At 43.3% G+C, this 19,315-nt stretch overlaps 1 protein-coding gene across 4 annotated transcripts; it reads left to right on the forward strand.

Annotated features, from left to right (window-relative positions):
- Positions 1–5,393: 5,393 nt before the first annotated feature.
- Positions 5,394–10,454, forward strand: LOC120656521 (chloroplast envelope membrane protein-like). Of its 4 annotated transcripts, XM_039934635.1 has the most exons (10): positions 5,394–5,586; positions 5,704–5,811; positions 6,035–6,690; positions 6,986–7,071; positions 7,219–7,392; positions 7,543–7,657; positions 8,221–8,318; positions 9,026–9,161; positions 9,529–9,656; positions 10,003–10,454. In XM_039934635.1, the coding sequence occupies exons 1-9, from the start codon at positions 5,418–5,420 to the stop codon at positions 9,595–9,597; spliced, it is 1,611 nt and encodes a 536-aa protein (XP_039790569.1). In that variant the 5' UTR covers positions 5,394–5,417; the 3' UTR covers positions 9,598–9,656; positions 10,003–10,454. The 4 variants fall into 4 exon arrangements, with proteins under 4 accessions (XP_039790569.1, XP_039790567.1, XP_039790568.1 ...); XM_039934633.1 differs by having other exon boundaries at positions 5,394–5,811; XM_039934634.1 differs by having other exon boundaries at positions 5,394–5,811; positions 10,121–10,454.
- The last annotated feature ends 8,861 nt before the right edge of the window (positions 10,455–19,315 follow it).

The raw sequence follows: 19,315 nt of genomic DNA on the forward strand, positions 1-19,315 counted from the left end.
CGGTAATGAACCATCTGATGTAATAAATGTGTCATCAACCTCCTGGGACTGATGTTTGTAACACATTTAAGTCTTCTCTTATGAGGGGACGCTTCAGGTGGTATCAGAGCCGTAGGTTGACCGTAGGACGTGACCCTAGGAGCGAAATCCCTTTTTCTGGCCCTTTGACACTAGGACTTTTCTTAATCCTTCTTTCACACAAACACTCACCACTGGTTCTTGCCCTGTTCCAGATGGCTGACAATGGATGGATTGGCGGAATCTGTCACGCAGAGCCCGGCCTTCCTAAGTTATTGATACTCAGCCTGGAACGCATCGTAGTTGTGGACCCACCAGAGTTTGTCTACCGGGAGTACGACTCCAAAGGCACTCTTCGGTGCGACCTGATGACCTTCGTGGGAAAAAGCACCAGCTACCCAGATGTGAACCCTTGGTTCATCTCCACCACTGGTTTACGCTTCCCGGACATCTATCGAAAAGCTGCCCGTAAAGCCCTGCGACGCCTATGCGTGATCTACAGGCATCACCTTTAGCGGAATCCTATGGGATTTTCCCCGCCGACTGAAGGAAGGGTAGAACCAAACTAGTTAAATAACTTATACATATCACCATGAAGACTCTAGAGGTGTTCGATGAGATCATCCCAAAGTTGAGAGTGAGTTTGGACATTTTTATTTCATGATGAGCTTGTATGAATTCATGGAACTCATGTGTACGATTATGTACTTCTCTCGGTGATGGATGCACAAGTTGGCCAACACCATCATAGCGGAAATCTTCTTGTTCATTGCACTCATCTTCAACAATCATGTTATGCATGATGATACAAGCTGTCATGATATCTCTGACAGTGGCTTTATCCCAAAAACAGGCTGGTCCACGAACAATGGCAAAGTGATCTTGTAAAACTCCAAAAGCTCGTTCCACATCTTTCCTAACTGCTTCTTGTGCTTGGCAGAAATATTTTTTCTTATTGCCAAGCGGGGACTTCATGCTCTTCACAAATGTTTCCCATTTCAGATAAATGTCATCTGCAAGGTAGTACCCCATTGAATAGCTATGGCCGTTGATGGTGTAATTTACCGTTGGAGCTTCTCCTTGAGCTAACTTTGCAAAAAGATGTGAACGGTAAAGAACATTGATATCATTATGAGACCCCTGCAAACCGAAAAAGGCATGCCAAATCCATAAATCTTGTGAGGCAACTACTTCCAGAATGATTGTGAGCTTATGAACATGACCCGTATACCGACCTTGCCATGCTATAGGACAAATTTTCCACTCCCAATGCATGCAATCAATGCTTTCAAGCATCCCTAGAAAACCCCTACGCTCACCAATTACAAGTAGCCTAGCATTGTCATGCTCATTTGGAGATCTCAAGTAATCATCTCCAAAGGCCTTCATAATACCTCTGACAAACCTTCTAAGACTTTCTATAATAGTACTTTCACATATATGAATATATTGATCCATAAAATCTGCAGGTACGCCATAACTTAACATCATGTATGCTGTAGTAATTTTCTACAAACAAGATAACCCAAGGCGTCCATTTGACTCCCTCTTTTGTACAAAATAATCATCATGTTGCTCTATGGCTTGCACTATGTGCATAAACATAGAACGACCCATTCTAAACCTGAGCAAAGAAATACAAATAAGAATCCCTATGTAATAGATGAGCTGACTAAATTAAAACCAAATTGGATGCACTAATTATGAACCTGCGACGGAAGACAGTTGGACCATAGACTGGATTGTCTGAAAAATAATCGTTGAACAACCTCCACACGCTGCTCGATCTATCACGATAGATATATTGACAACCAACCACAGAGGCACCTCGTCTTGGAGCACTCGTACCCTCATACACCGTGTGAGCTATGTGTAGTGCCAAAAGGATTAGTTCATCATCGTCATCCGACGATGACGACGATGAGTCTAAACAAACAGAGAGCTCATTTCAGCAAGAGAAGGAAGAATGGTTTGTTGTGGGAGCCAAGAGTATAGGCATCCATATATAGATGAGAGAAATCTAGCAGTTTGAATACTAGCCGTTGAAAATACTATCCATTGTGAATAGTGTCATTCAAAATACAACTGTTGGAACACAGGGCATTCAAAGTAGCAGTTGGAAATATAGTCATTGTGAATAGTACCATCCAAAACATGATCCTCGGAAAATGGACCGTTCAAAAAATAGCTATTCGAAATCTAGCCGTTGCAAATAAATCGTGCAAAAATAAAACGGTAATTCAAAATAATCCTCATGGTAGTTACTTGATATGAATAAAGAATGAGGGAGTTGGAGATATAGGAGTAAGTATGAGAGGTTTGTTGGAGTTCATTCTGAAATAGGAGAGAAACAAGATGAGACCCTCGTATGAGTGGAATAGGGCGCCAAAAATAGGAGGTGGGTTGGAGTTGCTCTTAGGAGAGCTGAGGATAAGAGAGAGGGTAGTGAGAGGATGAGACTGTGGATCCAATCTTTCCCTACGAAATGGTATTTTCTAGGGAAAGATTCAATATTTCCCTACGCTTTATGAACAAACCCTAGGGAAACATTCTTTCCCTAGGAAATTTCAGATAACCCTAGAAAAACACGTGGATTTCAGTAGTGTAGAATGATTGACACAAATAGTGTTTGGTTCCATTGAATGCAAAACTTCTACTTGATTGGTAAAATATATTAAGGGTTGCCATTTTTCTTGATATTAAATTAACACGTTTGTAACGAACATGGCACCATTTATGCCATTTCGAGTGATTTTGGTGATCGAATGACAACACAACACTTGGACTAATATGATTGTTAAGATGATCATTCTCAGGCTTTTAGGTTCAAGTGATGACAAAGAGAAAGAGAAGATAGGCGTAGCAAGGCCCAAAGGGCCACCCATACGGGGGTTCCGCTACCCGGTTAGCGGACGGGGGTCGAGGGGGAGCCGCCCCTCGCGGGTCTCAGGGCAGCGCCCTGAAAGCTCTTCGGATCAGGAGCACCGGAAGATCCGACGCCATGGGCATCGGAGCATCCGGTGGTAATCGGAAGAACCGACGCCATGATGTTTGGTGCAGGATGGAATCGAAGCCAAGTCAGCCTTTAGGCACCGGTTGAACCGACGGTCCAAGAAAAGGGCATCGGTGCATTGGCAGTCCTTTGTACCAGAGACGATGTCAAGTGCCCAGAAGAAGTTTCTTCAGCACCGGTTCAACTGACGGTGCATCGGTGCATACCACCGGTGTAATGACGTCAGCGTCCAGGAGAAGATTCCTTCAGCACCGGTTGAACTGGTGAAGCATCGGTGCAAAGCATCGGTTCAACCGGTGGTCACTGCGTCAGCCGTCAGGAGTCCAACGGCTACTTCGAGTTATGAGTGACCGGATGAACCGACGCCACCCCGCCAAAGGCATCGGTTCTTCCGGTGGTACGCAGATTTTCAGCTAACCGTTGGAGCAACGGCTACAAGACTTGGTGGCCTATATATACGCCTCACCCCGGCCATTTGAAGTTTGCTGGAGTCCCAAGACACCTCATACACATCCAAGAACATCTCCAAGCCATACAAGAGCTCATAGATCATATCCTTAGCTTATAGCACTAGCTTTGTAAAGTGTGAGTGCTAGATTAGCTCTTAGTGAGTGTGATTGCAAGGCCTTGAGCCTTTGTGCTGTGGTTCTCTAGTGAACCAAAACAAGAGCTTGGTGCGCCGGCACCTTGGAGCGTGAAGCTCGCCGGCAATGTCATCGACCCTCCGACTTGGTGTGGAGCGGCGACGACACTTTGTGCGGGGGACGTGGAGACCCCCATCCTTTGTGGAGAACCTCCTTAGTGGAACCGGGGCCAAGGTGACCGTGATTGTGTTCACGGAAGAGACTTGGTGGCTGAGTAGCAATACTCTTAGTGAGTGCTACAACAACGTAGATGTAGGTGTGCCTTTGTGGCTAACCGAACCACGGGATAAACACCCGCGTCAAGAATTTGCTATCTCCTATCCCTCTCTTTAAGCTTCCGCATTTCATACTAGCAATTTGTGTGCCTTTACTTTCATAGAATAATTTCTTGATAGGAAAGGCTATAGGTTGCTAAACTCTTTTGGGATAGGGGTTTCACACTAGAACAACCTAGTTGCACATCTAGAAAGTATGTTTTAGTTTAAGCTTTGTGCAAACTAGTTGGAGCCATAGGTCTAAGTTTTTATTAGTGCCTAATTCACCCCCTCCCCCTCTTAGGCTAGAGCACCCGATCACTTTCAACGTTCAATATTTATTATTTTACTATAAATATAAACCTTTTATTTACTATATTATTGAAAATACGTGCCATAATTTGTGAAACTGAGAGAATATTGTTCAAAGTTTCTTAACGCAATACTTAACAAAATAGACTAGTTTCGTGACACAAATTTGCCCCCTGTACTCTTATTTAGTGTATATTCATGTGATCATTGTAATTGTGTAGTTATAAGAAGACACATACAGGACCAGACTAAAAATCAACTTTAAAATAAGTTATATTTTTATTTTTTTTAAAAAGTTAGGAGCGCTGCAAATAATTCTTATAAGGAGTAATTAACTAGAAATTCAAACACAGAATGATTTATCATTAAGAAATACTAAGGCACTTGCGTTCTTCTTACAACTTACTGCTCCACAGCAATCTTCTCCTTGACGAACCAAAACACTTGCATCGCTGCTGTCGTCTTCCCTTCAAACGTCCTTCGATTTCTTTCGTTCCAAAGCCTTACATTTTTTAACCGAGCGAGTACAAACCAAACTAGTGAATAACAGAATAAGGATGAGAAAAAAGTTCAAATTACTCCCTTCAAATATTCTTAAAGTTTGAATAACCTTCTAAATTATTTTTTAGTTCAATTTACCCATAAACTATGTCATTTAATCCAATTCAACCTTTAATATGATTTATATTCTTTATTTATCTATGCTCAAGCGAAGTGATAGAGGACATCATAACATAATTTAGATAAATATGTCAAGAAATTTTCATTATTATTTTGATAGGGTGCGATATTTAATAATAAATTAAATCTTATGATACAAAATTTAAAAAATAATGATGAATAATTATAATATGTTTTTTAGACATACATTATGATACCTATTACTGATCTGCAAAATCTTAAATTAAGATTTTACTTGTAAATAATATATAAAAAGATAAATTGTACATATTAGGAGGTAAATTAAGATAAATGATATAATTTAAGGGTCAAATTGAATTAAGAGATAATTAAAGGATTATCTGGACTTGGCCTCATTTGAGATAAATTTGAAGATATCGAGCTGTGGTGAATCCGTTGCACGTGTGTACGGATGAGAAAGCAATTCAATAGCGTGCTTGGCTGTCGTTGGAACAAGTAGACAAACGCTTCAGCTTCGTCTGGGTCGTCCATCCAATGATCCAAATATCCATTCATCCCAAACTTCTCACTCCTATCCATCCACTCCACTCCGGCGTCGTCCCTTCGCCGCCGTCCAAAACAGAGAGCGAGTGCTCTGTGCTCCTCACCATCGCCACCTTCTCTCTCCTCCCCGGCTCCCTCGGATTTCTTCGCTACCCAAAAGGCAAGAATGTTGTCATGCTCGAGCTCGGCTCATTGACAGCCGCCCTCCCCCGCTCAAGGCTCAGCAGCTCAGGGCCTCAGGTTCATCTCTTCTCTTACTTTTCCCTTTCTCTCGAAGAGAAACTCTCTCCCGGTCTCCTCCCTTGCTCGACATCTTCCTTCCCTGGCGGCGACGACTGGGCGAGCGGCGGCCCAACCCTTTGCCGGCGACGAGCGCATCCTCCAGGTATGCCGCGCCGGCCCCTTCTCTTTCCTTGTGCTGTGCGAGACCCCAAACCCTGACAAAACTATCTAATCCAGTTACTATATAGTGAGTTACCTACCAACTTGGATTTCGTTTGCAAGAGCAAGAATTATCGGGTGTACATGTGTACACCCATGTCCTATGCTGGGTCCGCCCCTGTCTACGATAGGGGAATGCTCATGACATGAACCTGTGCCCGCTCCAGGTGCATTTGCCCTTGTGTTCCAAGTACCACTGGGGCTAGGAACATGTGATCGCCGTTTCATGACCTTCATGAGCTGTTGTGCGGTCAGCTTTAACAGCATTGCACTCCGGCTTCTTGTCGAGGATATGATCCAGCGCCAGGGTACCTGTGCATGTAAGATGTTCACCCTTGGTTCCCACAGGAAGAGGGTGAGGCACCCGGTGGTCTTCGCGAAGAAGAGGCGGCGGCCCAAGAAGTGGGAAAGTCCATGGTGGAAGCCATTTTTCTCAGATTGGAATGATGATGAGGAGAATTTGGCTGGCTTGAAGGAGGATGACGAATCGTTTGAGGAGATTGGCAGTGACCAAGAGCTGTCGGAGAATGAGAAGTTTGAGACATGGAGGAGGAAAGCTGAGGCTATTGTTGAGCTGCGGGAAGCCCAGCAGGATGCTATGAATGCTGAGGAACGGTCGTGGGAGGATTGGATCAGTGGGGGCAGCACGTCAGGGGGAGGAGACTGGGGCGGGGATGTGAGCGTGTTGGACCAGATAACTGATGATCCTGCAGAGATACTGAGGGATAAGAGCGCCATTGAAGTTTTCGGAGATTCCATTGATGAAGATTATGATGACATGTTGCTTGAAGATCGAGTTTTTATGTATGCCTCAACAAATTCGGTACGTTCTTTACTACTTTAGTTATTTGTGACACCAGATATCATAATCCATTTCCATTTATAATCATGAAATGTACTTCTGGTCTTCACCACCACTGTTAGGATTTTCTCTTTCGATACAACAATGCAGCACCTTGTAGACAAAAAAAAAGTTATTTTAATCCTGTAATCTTGTTCAGGATCCATTTGGATGAAACAAAATAAAATGTTCCATAGCTTAGCATGCATCACATTATTATAGTGACTTAGTGAGACCTTTGGAACTTCAAACTAACAAAGGACTTTGTTCTTTACAGGCCAAATTTCTGGCGCTACTGATTGTGGTTCCGTGGGTGATAGATTTTCTAGTCCATGACTATGTTATGATGCCCTTTTTGGAGAGGTAATTTATTTCACCCATTCTATATCATCACCTTTTGTCATTGAAATAGTGGGCACTGGTAGAAGTTGCTCTTTTTGCTTCTGTCGTTACATGCAACAATGTATGCTAAATGCAGAATTTATTAAATGGAGCATTATCTAATAACAGATATGTCCAGAAGGTACCGCTTGCTGCTGAGTTACTTGATGTAAGACGCAGCCAAAAGCTCCAGATGGTTAAAGACCTAAATATTGAGAAGGCAAGATACCGTTTTGAAGTAGAGATTGGTAAATCTCCTCCACTTTCTGATGAGGAGGTCTGGTCAGAGCTGCGGGAAAAAGCGTGAGAAAAATGCTGATTACTATGCTTTCTTGCCAAATCATTACTTTCATAAATGCACTATCCATCAGAAGTCTATTTGTGTTCGGTTAATATATTAGAGCATTGTATTCTCATCCTGCAGTGTATTTGTTATCTTCTCTATTTTATCAGGTTAGAGTTGAGAGATGAATGGAGATTAGAAAACCGGAATGCTTTTGCAAATATATGGTCTGATATGGTTTATGGGATTGTGCTATTCCTTCTTATCTGCTTCAACCCGAGCAAAGTTAGTATCTATCAGAAAATCATGTCTGTTTCGGTTTCCATCCATTTTCAATTGTGTAACAGTAATATGTGTAGCAATTTTTTTGTGGCATGCATGTACACACATAGTTTTTTCCTTATTCAAAATGAAGTTTAAATGCTTACAAGTAGATAAATTGCTGTGCTACTGGGCCTCTTGTTGTCAAAGGAGTGCTAGTTAATTGATATTGTCAATTTCAAATTACTGCAAAAGCATACTGACCAGAATCTGCATCATTTCTCTTCTTTAGTACACCATATAATTCTAAGGTAGTGCTAGTAGCATATCATTTTCCATGTCACAAATCTAACTCAATACTGGTGGTTAGAGTTTTAAAAGTTGACTTCGAGCTTGTAGGATTGCATCTAGTTTGGATTGTGATGTGCCATTCAGTTAGCATACCTGGCAGATATCTTTTACGTACGATAATGTTTTGACAGCCATGAATTTGTCTCATTGATTATTGTGGCATTTTTTTCTTCCCCAAATGAATATATAGAGTTATGCTGATGTCATACATTTTACTCTTCCTCCTTGGCATTCAGGTTGCGATGCTGAAGTTCACAGGATATAAGTTGCTAAATAACATTTCAGACAGTGGGAAGGCCTTTCTTATTATTCTAGTATCAGACATCCTTCTAGGGTAAGTTATGTGAATTTTTTTTATTAAATGGAACATCCATGCATGGGGTGTGGTTTTGCGCAACAATCATATATATGCATTAATCCAGCATGCTGTAGGCAAGTGTTATTCATGCCACTTTGTCATCAGTAATAATCCTGGCACAGTATATACGTATCCCTTGCACATAATGTCTTATATACAAATATTTCGAAGTACTGGGAAGTATCAAGTATCTGTGTTATGACTACTTGGGCCAACTGGCCAATTAGGTATAGTGCTATGATACTTTTGTCCTGGTTTATCCTTTATATGTGCACCTGAGCTATCCTCTTTCCTTTCATCTTCTCTCTGTCAGCCATTATTTTTTGTTTTCTGTCTTCAGAAACATCCCTTCACATGGGAGAATCTTATTTACCATTGATCTGAGCAAAACTGAACTTAAGCACTAGATTGTTTCCCCTATCAGAAGCTGGTTCATAGAAAAAAGCTGAACTACAATGAGAAAATTTAACTGTATCTTAGTCTTGTACTCTTGCTTTGGGAGACACATTTCTCGGTCAAATAACTAAGAAACAGCCTTGAAAGTTTTTCTGTCCGATTCTTCTTTCATTCAAATGTAAAGAGAGATTAATATTGTTTTATTTGCATCTTCCTTTTGTTGTTAACTATTATTTATAGGCAATGATTTTATTCAATATAAAAGTCCACTAGCTGCACTTTTGCAGGTACCATTCAGAGCCAGGTTGGCATACGATGGTAGAGGTTATTCTGGAGCACTATGGGCTTGAAGCTGATCAAGCTGCAGTCACATTTTTTGTTTGTTTGGTTCCTGTTGCTTTCGACGTGTTAATAAAGTTTTGGGTAGGTCTGGTTGATGCCTTTTCATCAAACTAACAAGGGCGTGACAATAGATTAATGAAGTAAAGAAGCAGTATTTTTTTTGTAGGAGCCTCTTAATTTTATAAGAATTTTATGCCCTAGTTCACCATTTTGTATGTTTTCAATACATTTTAGCAACTCCAGTGCTACCATTTTTAATCACATTTACATTACTTTAATATTTTTTATAAAGTAAAATCCAAGTTTCTGTTGGGAACAAAATTCAATTTGTATGAATTGCTTGATCATTAGTTACAGCTTCTACGGATGTATTACAATTCCTGGTACTACTCTGGGTGAGTTTAGAAAAGGTTCACATTGTGACCATATATATTTTTCCATGCTGCAGGTATACAAATACCTTCCGAGATTATCACCCAGTGTGGGCAACATTTTGGATGAAATAACGCGGCACTAGAGAATTTCTTTTTTGATTGTTTTCATTGGGAAATCGCTTGGAAAATTGTCACCTTCGAGGTATGTGTTAACTTTGTATTGTTGCTCCTACTTGTTTTATTTTCACTGTCAGAATGGTAAGTTGGTGGATAATTTATTCACTCTCTATTGTTCAAGAATAATAAGAGATAAAGTTAGTCCTTGAGAGATATTGCCTGTCCATTTGTTTTTTGGTAAGAAATAAAATGAAGGCAATTGGCAAATTTCACTGTAAAATGTTATTAAACTGTTTTTTGCTGGTTTATTCAAATTATTGTTTATTGGTACTTAGATGACAAATGCTAGATTGTTCTACCACTCTAAGATCAAACTTTGAACTGCCCCAATGTCAAACAACCATAAACTGACCACTAATTATATATTGCAGGTAAGAGTAGATGAATATTCTATTGGATTAACATTCCAAATTTTGAGTTCTATAAAGGACCTCTTTGTCTGAACGGCCTCATAGAACGCCTGCCTGATCATCAATCGGGCATGTCCAGGAATTGGCGAAGCTAGCAATATATCTCCGGCTGAACATAAAGATTCTGCACCAGATCCCCTACAGGAAAATTCAGATTATTTTGACCTTGATATTTATCAGTGGCAATCGGTTTTGCCTTGGAAATTCTCACAAGCGGAGCCATGCTTTAGTTCAGTTTCTTCTGTGCAAATCCTGAAGAAAGTATAGCATACATTGTGGTGAATTCAATATGCCTCTTGATTTTTTTCGAATACTTGCTTGAATTAATGGCCTGAGTCTATCAAGTGTTGTATACAGCTTCACGTCTTGGAAATTAAAACTTGCAAGTCTTTGAAAATTTCATATTTCAATCACATTCTCAATTTGCAAGCTGTATAAGTGTAGTGGTGTCAATTGGTGACCTTAGGTGCACCCAGGGTTTACAATCCCGATCGGTCCGGTCAAACCGCCGCCCTCCGGTAGCGGTTTACCGGACCGGTTTGACCGGAAACCGGTGGAAACCGGTCAAATTCAAATCCAAATTCAAAATCACATGTGTAAACGGTTTCGACCGGTATACCGGCCGGTTTGACCGGTTTACCGGCCGGTTTGACTGGTAACCGGTCGGCTTGACTGGTAACCGGCCAAATTCAAATTCGAGTCGACAGCCCCTTGGCTTTCTTATTGTGTAGTATACACTTTAATTTTTGGCCGAAGGTTTCTTGGCTTTGACTCGTGTTTCGAGTCGACAGCCCCTTGGCTTTCTTATTGTGTAGTATACACTTTTATTTTTTGGCCGAAGGTTTATTGGCTTCGACTCGTGTTTCGAGTCGACAGCCCCTTGGCTTTCTTATTGTGTAGCATACACTTTGATTTTTGGCCGAAGGTTTCTTGGCTTCGACTCGTGTTTCGAGTCGACAGCCCCTTGGCATTCTTATTGTGTAGCATACACTTTGATTTTTGGCCGAAGATTTCTTGGCTTCGACTCGTGTTTCGAGTCGAGAGCCCGTTGGCATTTTTTGTAGCGTACACTTTGATTTGTAGCCGAAGGTTTCTTGGCTTCAACTCGTGTTTCGAGTCGACTGCCCCTTGGCTTTCTTAGTGTATAGAATACACTTTCATTTTGCAGCCGAAGGTTTCTTGGCTTCGACTCGTGTTTCGAGTCGGTAGCCCCTTGGCTTTTTTAGTGTATAGAATACACTTTAAGATAAGTATGTACAGCTTGTTACGGTTACGAGTTGTACTGACTTAATTATTTTCAGCCTTGGTGCAAATGCGAAGGTCGATGTTTGCGACCCTGTGGTTGCTTCGACATGAGACATTTTTCTGAAGGGAATTATTCATATAATTTGGGGAATTTACATAGGAACCGCCTCATTAAAAACCTCACCTCCGAATTGGAGTTCCCTTATGTGAGGAAAAGAGTACGGTACTAGACTCAAATGAAAGGAAAAATGACATGAAGGTATGAGCTTGCTTTCTTGTCGCTCATCCTTTTACAACTTTTACCCTAGACATGATACTTTTTGAGACTGTCAGCATCCCAGGAATGCTGCAGCTCGTTTCCTTCGATATCCGCCAAGTGGTAAGATCCTGGCCTGTTGGAGTATAACACAATGTATGGTCCGTCCCACTTGGATTGAAGCTTGCCGATGGTTTCTGTGTTTGGCTTTCTTCTTAGAACCCAGTCTCCTTCGGCAATTTCTCTGTTGGCTACTTTTTTGTTTCGCCACTTCCTTGTTTCTTCTTGGTATGCTTCTAAATTTTCCGAAGCTTGCAAGATGTCGAGTTCTGTGAGATCTGCTTCTATCGAAGGTTCGATGTTGTTTAGAACTCTGGCACTTTTGTGTTTGAGTTCTTCTGGGCTCATAGCTTCGGCTCCATACAACAATCTGAATGGGGTAAATTTTGTTGCTTAGCATTCAGTTGTGTTATGGGACCAGATGACCTTCGGCAGTTTGTCTACCCATTTTTCTTTTTTCAGACCGAACAGGCATTTTTTGATGGCGTTGAAAATTATGCCGTTGGCCCTTTCCATGGCACCATTGGACTGAGGGTGATACACTGATGCAAACATGACCTTTGTTCCTACCGAGTAGCAGAATTCTCTGAACAGATGAGAATCGAATTGCTTCCCGTTATCAACGGTTAGTTCTTTTGGCACTCCGAACCTGCAGATTATGTTTTGCCAGAAGAATTTTCTGACTGCTTCGGAAGTGATGTTCACTAGTGGTTTTGCCTCTATCCATTTGGTGAAGTACTCCACTGCAACCACAGCATATTTGTAGTTGCCTTGAGCTGTTGGTAGTGGACCGACCAAGTCCATGCCCCATCTTTGGAGTGGCCAAGCCGGAGGTATGAGTTGTATTGGTTGCGAAGGTCTGTTTGATTTGGGTGCCATCATTTGGCAACCTTCGCAAGTTTTGACTATTTTCTCAGCATCTTTCAATGCATATGGCCAAAAGAATCATTTCCTGAAGGCTTTGGCGACCAGAGGTCTTAAGCCAATGTGAGATTCACAAATTCCGGAATGTATTTCCTTCAGTAGTTCCCGACTTTCGGCCGTCGTTATGCACTTGAGCCAGGGGCCGACCACTCCAGACTTGTATAGTTCATCTTCGTACAAATTGTAGCTTCTTGCCCTTTGGAACATTCTTTTTCCTTCCTTTTCATCCGAAGGCTCGAAGTGTCCCCGAAGGTATTCCATAATTGGTGATCGCCAATCTTCGCTTGCTATGACGTTGACTTGTTTCGCTTTTTCTTGTTTTGTGGAAGGTTTTGTGATTTTCTCGTAAAAAAACGTCCGGAGGTAGTGGTTCTTTGCGAGCAGCAGCTTTTGCTAACTTGTCAGCTTCTTCGTTCTGGCCCATAGCTCTTACTACATCTAAGTACATTTTCATTTCTGGCTTCTTCGCTTCTGACTCTTTTTCCACATGGTCGGTGATGACCTTTGAATCTGATTTGATGACAAAGTTTGGATGACCCAAGGCCTTCACTTTCCTGAGGCCTAGCAGTAGTGCTTCGTACTCTGTGGTGTTGTTTGTGCAGGGGTTTGGATCACTGAATTTGAGGCACGCGGTGTATCTTAGCTTCGTACCCGAAGGTGACTGAATGATTGCCGCGACGCTAACTCCTTCGTTACACCATGCACCATCACAATGTACTGTCCAAGGTTCAATTGGTGCTTCTGTATCGACTATGTTTCGGCCAGATCTGCCACATGTTTTTTTCTTTCTGCACTAGTGACCACTATGTCGTCAACATAGGTCAACACATTTTTTCTGAGTTGAGGGCCCAGAACTTTTGAGGACATTCGTGAGAATGACTGTCCAGCGTTTTTCAAACCTTCGGGCATCCTGACGAAACAGTATGTTCCGAAAGGGGTTGTGAAACTGGTTTTTTCTTCATCTTCTCTTTTCATCCAGATTTGATGGTATCCGAAGAAGCAGTCTAAGAGTGACATCAGTTGACTGTTTGATGCATCATCGACAACTTTGTCGATCCTTGGTAAGGGGAAGTCGTCCTTTGGACAGGCTTTGTTTAGATCAGTGAAATCTATGCACATTTTCCATTTACCATTTTTCTTTTTTACTGGCACAGTGTTGGCCAGCCAAGTGGGATACTTTACTTCTCTTATGACCTTCGCATCAAGAAGCCTTTGGACTTCTGCTTTAACTGCTGCGACTTTGTCGTCAGACATCTTGCGAAAGCTTCTGCTTTTTGGGCTTTATCTTTGGGTCAATGTCCAGTTTGTGTTCTATGATGTCTCGGCTAACGCCGCGAAGGTCATTTGCTGACCAAGCGAAGACATCCTTGTTTTTGTTTAGGAACTCCAAGTGTTCGCGCTCTTCTTCTGGCTCGAGGGCCGCGCTGATTGTTACTTTCCGGTCCGGCAAGAACTTGTCAAGTGGTACTTTTTTTACTTTGCACTCTTGTTGGAATGTTTCTTCTTTGTCCCTTTTTGGCTCTTTTAGTAGCGGGGTTTTTTTGTCAGCTTCGACCAAATGGACGTTTCTTTGTCCGGGAGCGACACCCCGCTCGATATCTCTGGCCAATTGTTGGTTGCCTCGGACTGTGATTACTCCTTTGTTTGCAGGCATTTTCATGCACAGATACAGCTGATGGATGATTGCCTCAAATTTGTTGATGAGGCCACGGCCAAAGATTGCATTGTATGGGTAATTCATTTCCACAACATCGAAGGTGATGGATTCGGTCTTTGGGTTTGAGAGATCTCCGAAGGATACTGGAAGGGTTATCTTTCCAAGGGCGTTCACTCGTTTGCCCCCGAAGCCAATGAGCGGGATGTCCGCTGGCTGCAGAAGGTTGCGGTCGATGTTCATGCGGTCGAAGGTACTTGAAAAGATGATGTCTGCGGAGCTTCCCATTTCAACCAGAATTTTACCGATTGTCCAGCCTTGTATATTGGCTTCGATAACTAGTGCATCTGTGTGGGGAAAGCTGAGCAGGTTTACATTTTCTTCAGAAAACACTATGGGCATGTGAGACCATTGCGTTTTCTGAATGGGTCCATCCACCATGATGGAATGAACTTGTCGAAAGTAGTTTCTTATTTGTTTTTTGTTCTCGAATTCTAGAGATGACCCTCCGGATATTGGCATTATCCTGCCGAAGGTTGGTAGTGGTGCAGGCTGGGCATTTTGGTTAGTTTGGTTTTCTTGCTTGAGTGGGGGGCCAGGCGGAGGTGGGGGCAGCTCTTCTTGAGTTGCTTGAGCTATGGGCGAGGGAGGCAGCCTTGGTTGGTTTTGCTGCGGGGGTTGCCAGTTGATGGGATATGAGTTATAGCCGAAAGTTGGCATTGTTTGGAAATGAGGGTTAAAAGTTGGTTGCGGAGGTTGGAATTGCAGTGTTTGCTGGGCAGGCCAGCTGGTGTGTGCTATGAGCTTGGCATTCTATTCAACTTCCATTCTTTCGAGTGTCCTTTTCTTTTCAGGACACTGATTAGTTCTGTGGCCAGCATCTTCCCCATGAAAGTGACAGGACAATTTTTGCCGGCCCTGCGAAGGTCCGCGGCCTCGGCCTCTTCCTTTCCCTCGGCCCCTGTTGGACCTGCCCCTTTGATGATGTTCTTTGGAGTTACTATTTTCATGTTCCTTCGGGGGTTGTGTGGGTGGTGGGATTATGTAAGGATCGAATTCTTCTAGTTGATCCATATCTTGCGAAGGTTCAACAGGGAGTATGTACTGATTCTGCTGGTTGGTGTTTGTTTGATTGTTTTGTTGCCAGCTCAACTGTTGCCTCATTAACTTTCTTTGTTCGACCCTTCGCTTGTGGTCTGCTTCGGACTTTGCGTATTTCTCTACCTCCGCATACAATTCTGACAGACTTCTTGGTGGCTCTCTGTCGAGGTGGGATACCAATTGGCTTGGGAGGAGACCTTCGATGAATTTTGCTATTGCGTCTTTCTCAGAGAAGTTTGGAGTTTGCGCTTTTTCTGCACAAATCTCCGAAGGTATTCGGGTAGTGGCTCTCTGTCCATCTGTATGCAGCTGAATTGTTGCAAGGTGTTGATGGATAATTTTTTGAAGACTTGAAAGTCTTGCTTGAGTTTTTCCTTGAGCTGCATCCAACTTTGAATTGAGAGGGGTTGAATGTAGGAGTACCAATTTGCGACTGGACCTTCGCATGCCATGACAAAGGATTTTGCCATGATGGGATCATCTCCACCGGCTGAGGCGATTGTAGCTTCATAAGTCATTATGAATTGTGCGGGGTCGACTAATCCATCATATTTTGGGAGTTGAACTGGCTTGTAGCCGTATGGCCAGGATGTTCGCTGCAAGGCAATTGACAGCGGTGATGTTGGGTCGAATGGAGGGCTTGGTTGGAAATGTTGATCTTGATATGTTTGAGTTGTCAGGTGAAGGTGTTGACCTTCGTGATGTCTGGAATGTTCATCAACTTCGTGGGTGTTTGGGGGTTCTTATGGTTGCCCAACTTCTTCCTGCATTTTCTGGACTTCTGCTTGCATTTTTGCAACTCTGCGTTTTGCTTCAGCTAGCCTCTGAGCTTGCTCGGCTGCTCTCTTTTTGGTCGCCAGTTGACTGGCCAGATGAGCTTTCTTCATTTCTAGTGCACGAAGCTGAAGGTTGAGCTCATGGTGCGCGTTTTGTTCGAGCTGGTCATCTTCGAGCTGGGAGAGGTTGTTTAGTGTTTCAGTTTCGGTTGTTGTTGTTGCTGCTGATGCTGCTTTTTTGCCTGCTACCGCGGCCTTTTTTGCTTGAATAGCACGTTCTGCTTGGTCACACTTTTCTTTCTCAGCCAGCTGGGCGGGAGTTGGTTCGATTGGAGGAGATTGTCCGATGGGGACTTCATGAAGGTTTGAACCTTTGGCGTTAGGAACGCCCTGGTTGGTGTTTTTTTTTCTTTGTGGAGCCATCGTAAGGTGATTTTCGAGTTAAGAACATGGGTGGGCACGTCTGTTGGGTTCTTTGGACCGATCACCAGACAGGGAGAATACTCTTCGAACGAAGTTTAGAACACTAGAGCACGAATTGCACAATAGAAATTGCACTATAGCCAGTACGAAATGTTCCAACCCGTACAACGTTGGGTGGGAGGGGGTATTTATACCCCCAACCTTATTACATCTTTCCAGAAATGCCCCTGCGGCCCCCACGAAGGTCAAGAGGTTACAACAGGAGTATTTGGTAATTTCCCTAGGTTGGACAGTCTGACTTGGATACTCCCACCCGGATCACGTGTTTTTTGCCCCTCGGGAACCTTCGGTAGCGGTCCTTGACAAGCTTCGTGTGGCGCCGCCTTCATCGCTCGCCATTCTTGAGTCGCCCGCTGCACCTGAAGGTTCTTGTCATAACCTTCGAGAGTGTGGACCTCCGGGTTCTGTGGTGTTCGACGACCTTTAGCGATGACCTTCGATAAGCTTCGAGGGACTTCACCTTCATCATTTTTCGCCTCCGCGCTTCCCAAAGCATCCCGACGACTCAGGATTCCATCTTCTGGCGCCGAACCTCAACGAACTCTTCAATGCTTCATCATCTTCGAAGAACCTTCGGGTTGATGCTTCGTCATCTTCGCTGAAGCTTCGGCATAACCTTTAGGGACCTTCGGGAACCTTCGGTACTCCTTCGTGTCACGCCACCTTCGGGAGGAGGCGATCCCCATCAAGACTTGAGCAAGTATTTGCAAATTTCATATTTTATGAAACTAAGATGTCTCAATAAGGCTTCAGAAAAAGGAGGCACGTTAAGAGTTCCAGGATAAAAAATTGAGGCCTCGTTTTGCTTTTTTCAGTTTAAGTCATAAGTCCTATCACAACGCATGTTTAAACACAATTAGGAGTACTAAATAAAGACTTAATACAAAACTAATTTCATATGTCGTGACTTAATCATGAGATAAATCTATTAATCCTAATTAGTTCATAATTTGACCACTAATTGTTATAGTAACCATCCGCTAATTATGCATTAATTATACTTAATAGATTCGTTTAGAGCCCTAATTGCAACTTTTGCAATTAGTTTTATATTAAGTTGGCATCCGAATATTCAAATTGATATCCGAACATTCGATGTAACAGCTACTTGAAAACTCAAACAAGATCTGAAACATACGTGAGTTTGAAGCTTCTAGCAGGATCTAAAGCAAAATGCTGAAGTGTTCCGGGTTTCAAACATTCATGTCGCAGAGTTAATCTTTGTGTTTGAGATTGAAACAAAGCTTTTGCTTCACATAAAAACATGTTTCAAGTTTTGAGATCAAATGCCAAGCCAAAAAAAATCTTATTTACTAGTAAAAAAGAAATTGAGCTTTATGAAACCTTAAAATTACCCTTCTTAAACATTTTTTTCTTCATACCTGTAAATGACAATTCGAGTTTCATCATACTAAATCATAAGAACCCTAAGCCACGAAAAATAAATAAAAAAATCCCCACTCTTCGAGAACCTTTGCCACAACCAGTGTCACACACGGACACGTACCGAGTACCGTACGACAGTACACGAATGCCGGAATTTGTACATCTCGTCCTACTCGGCTACCGGCCACCTGGAGGTTTCGGAATAGCCCCTCCTCGATTATCGTGTTTAGTTGGTGAAAAAATTTGAGTTCTGGTATGATATCACATTTAGTTATTATTTGACAATTAATATCCAATAATAGATTAATTATGTTTAAAAGATTCATCTCATATGAATTAGTTAAACTGTATAATTAGTTATTTTTCCTACTGTATTAATGCTCCATGCATGTTCGATGTGATAGATACTGGTCCTGTTTGGATACCCTATGTTAGTGTTAGTTTGTGCTAGATTAGGGTAAACTAACATCTAAATACCCAAACAGGTGTGTTAGTTTGTGTTAGATGCAAGTAACACCCCCAAAAAAACTAGCAGCTCTAAGATGTGTTTTTTGTGTTAGTTTTGGTGGGGTCCACAGAAAAAAGGGAACTCCCACTCTCCCTCTCCTCCCTCAGATCCCCCTGCGCCCACCGCCCGACCCCAACCCGTTCGCGTCCTCCTCCATGGCGTGAGCCTGGCGCCGCCCCCAACCCCGCCGCCGGTACCCGCATCCCCGACGCAGGCCCCAACCCCGCACGCCGCCGCCCGCAATCCCTGCACCACCCGCTTCCTCGCCACCGCCCCCAACCCCACCGCCATCGCCCGGAACCCCGCCGTCACCCGCAACCCCGCCCCCGCCGCCGCCCCCAACCACGCTGTCGGGCAAGAAGAAGCAGCAGGGGTAGGGTTTGATTTTTTTTCCTTGTCTTCTTTAATTAGATTATTGCATTGGCTTTGCACTTTAACTTCTTAATTGGATGAGCTTAGCCTGAGTGCACACTTGTTTGCAGGATCCGCGAAGATGGAGGACGACGGGTTCGATCCGCTCGCCCACGAAGATGACTATGTGGGCACTCAATCTTGGGCATCCCAAATGCAGCATGCCGGCACTTCTTGCGGCTGGGGCGGCTTGGACCTAAACTTGCAAGCGTCGGCGGCGGAGGGGTTTTCGGGACTTGGGGAGTACGAGAACTTCCTACAGAGCTTCGACGTCGACCTCAACCCTGCCCGTGGCCATCCATCCATGGCGCCGCCTCCCTTGCGTGCACCGCCCCCTGCATCGACGATGCCAACCTTCGTCCGGCACCTTAACTTTGGGTCCTCCTCGGCGGGAGCCGGTGGCGGTGTTCCCTGCGGTCGCGGTGGCGGGAGCCGGCAGCGCGCCACCACAGCCCCCGCACCACCCCCGC

This window comes from Panicum virgatum, chromosome 1N, assembly GCF_016808335.1.
Source record: "Panicum virgatum strain AP13 chromosome 1N, P.virgatum_v5, whole genome shotgun sequence".
Lineage (NCBI taxonomy): Eukaryota > Viridiplantae > Streptophyta > Magnoliopsida > Poales > Poaceae > Panicum > Panicum virgatum.